The sequence below is a fragment of the Podarcis liolepis genome, assembly GCF_965112155.1.
Source record: "Podarcis liolepis genome assembly, chromosome: Z".
Taxonomy (NCBI): Eukaryota; Metazoa; Chordata; class Lepidosauria; order Squamata; family Lacertidae; genus Podarcis; species Podarcis liolepis.
Window position 1 is genome coordinate 11096540 of NC_139570.1, and position 8849 is coordinate 11105388.

At 41.5% G+C, this 8849-nt stretch overlaps 1 protein-coding gene across 1 annotated transcript; it reads left to right on the top strand.

Moving 5' to 3' along the window:
• Positions 1-938: 938 nt before the first annotated feature.
• MCTS1 (MCTS1 re-initiation and release factor) lies at positions 939-8566 on the top strand. The gene is made up of 6 exons (XM_083486635.1): positions 939-1138; positions 1523-1675; positions 1926-2023; positions 3755-3888; positions 4498-4565; positions 8364-8566. Exons 1-6 carry the CDS (start codon positions 1128-1130, stop codon positions 8443-8445), a joined length of 546 nt encoding a protein of 181 aa, XP_083342761.1. The 5' UTR covers positions 939-1127; the 3' UTR covers positions 8446-8566.
• The last annotated feature ends 283 nt before the right edge of the window (positions 8567-8849 follow it).

The window sequence follows — 8849 nt, forward strand, 5'->3', positions numbered from 1 at the left end:
CAAATGTTTCCTTGAGATTAAGGCTAAGGCTGCAACCCCGGGAGCATGGCATGCTTGTTTTATTAGGAACTTGGTAAAATAATGTTTGAAAGGTGTACTTGATGTCAGGCTGTGTGGGAAGAGGGGATTCCAGCCTGGTTAATGAATATACACATAATTAATAATTTATTGAGTTTATATACCTGCACAGCCCTATACTGTACCTGGAGTCTCAGGGCGGTTCACAGAATAAGAAGCATTCATGGGAGGCCCTTTTGATTTTGGTGGCAATTCAGTTTGAAACTCTAGCCTGCATCAGTTTGGTAATGCAAATCGGCATTTCAAAATAACTTGAAATACCAAGTGACAAAAATACTAGCATAAGTATAATAATTTGGTTGAAGCAACAGTTCTGATCAAATGTTGAACCTGTGTGGGACGACCATAAAGGTATAACCATAAAACAAGGAGGCAAGGGTGTGATTCTGTTATTTTTAATATAAAACCCCTTTCAAAAGCACTTAATTATACATACTGTACAGTGAATTAAAAATATGAATATATAATGAATGTACACACACACACACACACACACACACACATACTGTATGTATAGGTGTGTTTGAGAGGTGCTTAGGTTGCAATCTGAACAATGCCTACTCAGAAGTAAGTCCTGCTTGAATTCAGTGGGGCTGCACTCCCTAGGTAAGTGGGGTTAGACCTGCAGCTTTCATCTCCAGCCACAAAAAACAAAAGGGCACGCTAAACTGTGGTTGATTGGTCTCCATAGCAACAGCAGCGCCAAAGTCCGGAAGGCAAAAAAAGAAAGGGGGAAAAAAAACCAAGCTACCTCATGGCCTTCTGGTAGTTGTAGTTCTACATTTTATTTTGCTTTCCGGTTGCTGCTGTGTTCTCTCGGAAAAGGGCCCCGCGGAAAAAGCAGTCCTCCGCGACGCTAGGGGGCGGTAAAACCGCGAGGGTTTCCTTTGCGGCTGGCGCGGGGGATAAAGGAAGAGCCACGAGAGGCCTCGTGCTTGCGTGGGCTCGAGGGTGGGAACAGGGCTTGTGTGGGAGCTGCTGCTGCTGCTGTCAGTCGCTGGCCTTCCAGGTCCTCGGTTCTTAGCGCTCTCCCGGGAACCCCCGCCAAGATGTTCAAAAAGTGAGTAAGGGGCGGGCAGGAAACGTGGGCAGGATTTTGACACCCGAAGGCCTCACAGCCTGGGCTTTCTGGCTGTTCACAGTGGGATCCTGGGCATGCTAGTTCAGAATCGAGCCCCTCCCTCACCGTTCTCCTCAAATAAAATATGCATAGGATTTCATGTCTTTTTTATTTTTATTTTTACTGCTGATGACCTTAAATAAAGCATACTCAGGAGTACGACCTGCCAGAATCAAATGGACTCAAGTTGCTTAAAACCACCCACTCTGCATTCGCACCCTCGGGTGTGACTTAATGTTTCATGTACTGTGTTTTTTTTATTGCCCGGAGTGGTATCTGTGTGCATCGGGAAGTCCCATCTGAAAATCTCGTTCTCTTTGGCAGATTTGATGAAAAGGAGAATGTGTCCAACTGCATCCAACTAAAAACGTCTGTTATTAAAGGCATTAAGAACCAGCTGATAGACCAGTTTCCTGGGATCGAACCATGGCTAAACCAAATTATGCCAAAGAAAGACCCTGTGAAGATAGTACGTTGGTCAGTATCTCCTTTCACACTGTTTTCCAAGTAATATTGGTCTATTCATGTTTGCCGGTAATAATATCCAGTAATCCAGGAATATTACTCTGTCATGGTTTTTATTTAGATGAGTGGATGTAAATATTGAAAGAGTTAAACCATTTGGTTTTGAGGAATACATGAAATAATGTAGGCATGCACAGTTTGAAATATTCACTTCCTTATTGCTCAGAACTGTGAAATTTCTCATAAACTTTGTCTCTTCCAGTCATGAACATATAGAAATCCTCACAGTAAATGGAGAATTGTTGTTCTTCAGGCAAAGGGAAGGACCATTTTATCCCACACTCAGATTACTTCATAAATGTAAGTGTGTTGGAGAAGACATGTTGGGTTGCAGTTGAAAGTGTGCAGCAGTGGGGTTGTCATAACTATTAAAGCATGCAATTTTTTTCTGCACTCTGATATGTGTAAATATGTGTAAATAGGTGGCTTCATAACTACAAGTGAGAAGTGAAAAGCCTACTGGCTCACAGCTTTGTATCTGTATTAAGTTGTACATTCTCCAGTGTTTTCAGTTGCTGTATTGTGCATTATGGGTATTTTCATATACCCATTCCATTCCATATTTATACTTCCCTTTTGCTTACTTCCAACTTATACTTTGCTGTTTATGAGGCTTGCCTTTTTGGTTGAGTTATCTTCCTCCAGTGCATCCACTAAGTTGAGGGGAATAGAAGGTTAGCTACTACAGTTAGAGAGTGTAAAACAGGGGTCAGCAAACTTTTTCAGGAGGGGGCCAGTCCACTGTTCCTCAGACCTTTGGGGGGGGAGTGAACAAATTCCTATGCCCCACAAATAACCAGAGATGCATTTTAAATAAAAGGACACATTCTGCTCATGTAAAAACATGCTGATTCCCAGACTGTCCGCGGTCTGGATTTAGAAGGCGATTGGGCCGGATCCAACCCCCCGGGCCTTAGTTTGCCTACCCATGGTGTAAAGGAACATGGAAGTGGATAAAAAAAGAGAATTACTACCTGTTCAATATGTGTGCAATTGCCACAACCCGGAAATGGCCAGAAAAGAGGGGGCGGGGCGGAGAGGGCTTATGCTCACTCCACTGACATTTGTGGGGGTCAGGAATGTAACCCCTATGCAAAATGGTCATTGCCTGCTTTAATTGCTAGTTTTGAACAGTGAGGGTCTGCAGTGGTTACTATTATATTATTTATTACATTTCCGTATTAGCCTTCATCTGAGGGTCACCAGGCGGTTTACAATATAGAAACACAAAAATACATAACTTAGTAACAAACAAATATAATACCCCCCAGTTTAAAAGGCCATAGGTTGTTTAATTAGCCAAAGGCCTGGCTGAAGAGGAATGTTGTTGCTTGGAGCCTAAAGCTATGTAACAAAGGCACCAGGCAATCCTCCCTGGGAAGAGCATTCCACAAGCGGGGAGCCATCACAAAAAAGGCCCATTCTCAGGTTACCACCCTCCGGACCTCTTGTGGAGGAGGCACCCAAAGAAGGGCCTCAGATTATGATTGCTGGGTCTGGGTTGGTTCATATGGAAAGAGGCAGTCCTTGAGGTATTGTGGTCCTGAGATGTTGCTTTATAGGTCAAAATCAGCACTTTGAATTGGACATGGAAACTAACTGGTAGCCAGCAGAGTTGTGAATGAATTGTTCCTTTTCTGCCGAAGGCTTTTTACGACTGCTTTTTTCAGTTTCTTGGCTTCTTTTTCTCAGTGTCATAGTTTATTTCACAATTTGCTTACAGAATTAACATGAATGATCATGCAAGCTGCTTTGAAAATACCTAATTGAAATAAATGTTTGAATAAATCGATTTAAATTTCATCAATATGTATTAAGATTATAAATACCTAAAACCTACCAAGTGTAAGATCACTTTTTAGAGAATGCATGGAAGTGGTGGATTGTTTTGCTGGTGACACCATTTTTCTTCCAATACAACTTCATGTATCTTTAAAGTACACATTTGTATAATCTAAATGACGACTGTATTAAATGTTCAGATAACAGTCAGTGTTGTATCTGTTCTAATTTTCCCCTGCCCCTTCTCAGATCCATTCATTCTACCACATCAACAAGTTGATAAAGGAGCCATTAAATTTGTACTTAGTGGAGCAAATATCATGTGCCCTGGTCTGACGTCTCCAGGAGCTAAACTTTATCCATCTGCTGCTGATACAATCGTGGTATCCTTGGATAGCTGCCCTGTGTTGCTCAATATTTCTTTTTCACTGTAGCATCTGACAGGGCAAGCTGTACTGAACATAAAGGGTTAGGGTTTTTTTTTTAAGTTGCATTAAATGTTAAGGTTTTATAGTTCAGTGTGGTGATCTTTCCACATAAATATTGACACAACTTGGGGGGACAGCAAACCATTGGATGATTGTAGAGGGTCCAGGGACTGGATTGGATGATCTCCTTCCTCTACCTTTCCCTTGCACGCTTTGTCTTCTTAGTTAGCTGGCTACTTAGTTTGATGTGAGCTGCTTTGTGAGACAATATTTATGTCTGAAAAGTGTGATTAAAAATAAAACAAATAAATTGGGTGGACATAATTGGTTGCTTGGATGCGAAAGGGTTGAGGTTTTAAGGATTGAGAGTCTTGTATTTTTCAGTGCCTCTAGCTATACTATAAACCTAAATGTTCCATAGTTACAGGGAAAGGTTAGTTGCTTCAGCACGCTATTCTTGTGACCATTTTGAAATAGTGTTTCCCTTGTTAGTCTTTCTGCTGCTGTTCTTGTTGTCTTTTTCCATACTACATATCAGATGTTTTCCTTAGCTGATGATTATAGGCAATAATGGCCGAAGGAAAGCAACATGCCCTGTGTGTTGGAGTCATGAAGATGTCGGCAGAGGATATGTGAGTTAATTTTCTAAGAAAAATAATGTACCTCTTTACTGTCATTGCCTGTTTTAGAGTGGGGTAGCTCAGGCCAACATGAAGGGCTTGAAAACTTCAGACTTATTTTGACTCAGACCCACAAACTCATCCAGCTGCCACAGTAACATGGAAATGTAGCAGTAGGTAATACAATAAATATACTTTCTGCCAAGATACCCAAGATGGCTTATAGTTCTCAAATACTAAAGCAAATGGTCCAAAATGTAGAATAAAATTCTCTCAGGCTGTTGGGGATCCCTTGAGGAGCTGATGCTGAAGCATCTACCTTCAAATAGGTCTTTCACTGTTTTTCACATCTCTGTGAATAACTAATATTGTCTGATGATCATTCATGATGGTGTTGGCCCAGCCTTGTAAATAAGCCCACAAAAGTTGCTAAGCTGTGAAGTTACCTTTTGCACTAATTTGGTACAGCTGGCACTAAGAGTTCCTGTATGTCCACTCCCATGTCTGCATTTGGGTGCAGAGGAGGAGATGTCTCTCCTTGGGCAGCCTGCTTGGTTTCTCTTCTGGGTGCAGAAGAGCATTGGAATGCTTTCTCTCTCTCTCTTTCTGCCAGCCCACTTAGTTAAGGTAAAGGGACCCCTGGCCATTAGGTCCAGTCGTGGCTGACTCTGGGGTTGCGGTGCTCATCTCGCTTTATTGGCTGAGGGAGCCGGCATACAGCTTCCGGGTCATGTGGCCAGTATGACTAAGCCGCTTCTGGCGAAACCAGAGCAGTGCACGTAAACGCTGTTTACCTTCCCACTGGAGCGGTACCTGTTTATCTACTTGCACTTGACGTGCTTTTAAACTGCTAGGTTGGCAGGAGCAGGGACTGAGCAACGGGAGCTCACCATGTTGTGGGGATTCGAACTGCCGACCTTCTGATCGGCAACTCCTAGGCTCTGTGGTTTAACCCACAGCGCCAGCCCACTTGCTTGCATGCAATTCCATGTCAGTGTCACATATGACTACCAGGTGAATGCTTAAATACAAACTTGCATTGGCCTTTTCCATTACTGAATGACAAGGCTCTTCCCATCACCTCCAGTGTTTCACTTTAAATTTGTTCTTCTATTTCCAAAAGTATTGGAAAGAAGCATGCATTAGTGACATATTTCAGACAAGTCTCATCTGATAGAATGTTGGATTTTAATAAAGAAAAATTACTAAAAGGATTATGATGATGATAATGATAATGCTGTCACTTTATCTTGCTTGAGGCAACACAAAGCAACTTAAAACCAAACCAAACATAACCAAAACTGAGACATACAGGCAACCCTATGTTTACGCATGTTCTATATGTGTGTGACTGTTTTACACATATCATGCCAAACCTGGAAGTAACCCAGAAACATCATAAAGCTGTCACTGAAACATCACTAAAAGGGCAGGGCAGAACAGGGAATTTGCTGGCTTTTTCAATGGGTTTGTTATACGTGATTTCACTGACGTGCGTGGTGCCACACAATGTAACCCCCATGCAAATGGGGCCTGCCTGTATTCAATTATTGCATGGATTTCCAAGTCTAGCAGAATTATAGGTTTCATTGGAATCTTTTATTATATATTGCTGCATCTCCAAAACAAAGCAGTAGTTCTTTATGGGTGTAATTCAACTGCATATCAGTAATAGGAGTATTGTAAATTAATTTTCTGATCTAGGTTGAAAGCTCTCCTCCCCAAAGGAAGACTTTAGGTTTTTCTCCATTTACATAATTGTTTGGAAAACCCATAAATTATTCACTTTTCATTGGTTGTAACTGTACTTCTTCTCCTCTTTTTTTCCTTTAAGTGGCAACTAAATAGTGAAATGAAGCTCTTAGACGAAATGTATATTTGCAATCTGTTTCCTAAAAGATGTATATATTCAAAACTAAGATCCAGACATGGAATGTGGGCTTAACTATGAGTTTTGAGATTTCCCACAAAAATGAAATGTCCTCAGCTATAAATTTCCTCAGCCAGGATTTTGAAGTATATGCCTTAATAACATTCTATTGCACTTTTACTGCTAGCATTCTCTGAGCCCTTGAACAAATATGATGATGGATAGATCTTTTGTGGCTGGCTAGAGAGTTCGGGGAATCTTTTATTATTACATGAGATTGTGCCATTTATATCCCTTCCAATGAACTCAAGGTGATGTTCATAGTTCTCTTCCCCACCCCTCCATTTCCCCCCCTCTCAGCAACGTTATGATGTGTGTTGGGCTGAGAGATGGCAGTGTCACCTGGTGAACTTTATGGCTGGTGGGGCTTTGAACCTGGGCCTCCCAGGACCTAATATTGGCAGGAACCAGCACACCATGCTGGTTTTGCACAGATCAGTAACTGGAGTTCCTTGCCCAGGTGATTTGCAAAACGAATTGCCTTCCAGACCAACAGTAGATGTTCATCCAAATCTTCTTCCAATTGCATCTGTTAATAAGTGGTGGCAGTACTCCATATTATTTAATAAGAGGGGCTGTAGCTTAGTGGTTAAGCTTTGTATGCAGAAGGGCCCAGGATCTGGTTAAAAGGATCTGAAATAGTGCTGGAAGAAAGTCTTTGCCTAAGAGCCATGTCAGTCACTGTGCTTTAGCTAACTAAGTTATAGTATACCTATTGGCCTTAGGTTTGTCATGTCCACAAATTTTGAAGGGTCTACTCCAAGTATGATGTAGTTTGGTATAACACAGCGTTGACAAGATGGGGTAAGATGGACTAAGTCAGGGGTCTGCAACCCGCGGCTCCAGAGCCGCATGTGTCTCTTTTACACCTTTGCCGTGGCTCCGGGGTGGATACTAGCGAGGGGAGGAGGCGCATTGTGCACCCCGACACTCCCCACTGTGGCGGGCGCTGTACTGGCTGTGACGTCGCATGGGGGCGGTGCGTGCGTTAGTCACACACCAGCCTGACGTCACCTTCCCGCCCACCACATTGTAAGGGGCATGTATGCTGGTCACTGCATTGAAAGGGGGCATGTACGCTGGTCACTGTTTTGAAGGGGAGTGAAGAACACACACACAAAAAAGGTAACTTGTTAATTTAACGTTTATTTCTATGAGGAGCAGTAATTCTGAGGGGTCAAACAAAGAAATGATAAAAAAGTGACAAAAAAGTTTTTTTTATAATGACGAGTTTTGCGGCTCCCAATTTTTTTTTCTTCGGAAACGGGTCCAAGTGGCTCTTTTTGTCTTAAAGGTTGCAGACCCCTGGACTCAGTAATCTGTTTTAGTATAGGACAGTTTTAAATTACTGTATTTACTCAAATGTAATGCACACCTTTTTTTGCCAAATCACACCACGAAAATTAGGGTGTGCATTAGATTCGATGGCGCATTAGATTTACATAAATACAGTATGTAATCTGATGTATGATGGTGATCAAATTAACTCCCCTGTTTCCCTCTCATCAACTATCCTTCCCTATAAACTATTATGAATGTTTGAACAAGAAAAAAAAAATAATAAAAAGAGCAAGATTTCTGCTGAGACAGGATTAATATGCTGGAAGGAGGGAGGACGATTCACAGTTCTTATGCTTTAAAAGTGTAAAAGACACTCAAGGTGTGCATGTGTTTATAAAAAGTTCTCAATGTAGCCATTTCCCCCCAAAATAAAATGCTCACAGTTTTGAGAGTTGTTATTAAGGATCAATGGAAAAAGTATTTGTCTTAATTTAACAAGTTGGTGTGAAGGCTAGTCCTGTTGGTTTACATTCTAAATACCTATCCTGGAGATCTGGAAATCAATGTTTGCTGTTCTCTTCCCCTCCTTTCCTCTGCAGTGAGAAGGTCAACAAAGGAATTGGCATAGAGAATATCCACTATTTAAATGATGGTCTCTGGCATATGAAGACGTATAAGTGAAGCAGCAGGAAGAATCCATTGCCTTTCATCTTGGCCTGTTTTTCATTCTTCTTTCAAAATGTGTGATTAAATGTAAACTTTGTGGTGATGCTAAATAAATCAAGTGAATGCTGAAATATCATCAGCTGAGATGGTTGTCTTTACACCTGTCCTTTGGCGTTTTAACTCTCATGAACTGTGGTACCTACATCCATGAAATTGTCAAACCAAGTTTTTATGTGCTTCAGTAATAGTGTAATAAATGACTACTGCAAGTAACCAGAGCATGTACAAAATGAGTTGGTAATGTGCAGCCCACAATGCCTGAATATAACCCTGATGCTTAAAAGCTTGCCCTGCTTGCCCATATTTTGTTGAGGCAAGTTCAAGGTTCTTCTATGAATTTACAAAGCCTGGTTACCTGA

Bases quoted from the DNA above. Each gene is read 5' to 3' on its own strand.
- MCTS1 (XM_083486635.1), top strand. The intron at 1,676-1,925 runs GTCAGTATCTCC...TGTCTCTTCCAG, and splicing joins CCTGTGAAGATAGTACGTTG to TCATGAACATATAGAAATCC. The intron at 2,024-3,754 runs GTAAGTGTGTTG...GCCCCTTCTCAG, and splicing joins ACTCAGATTACTTCATAAAT to ATCCATTCATTCTACCACAT.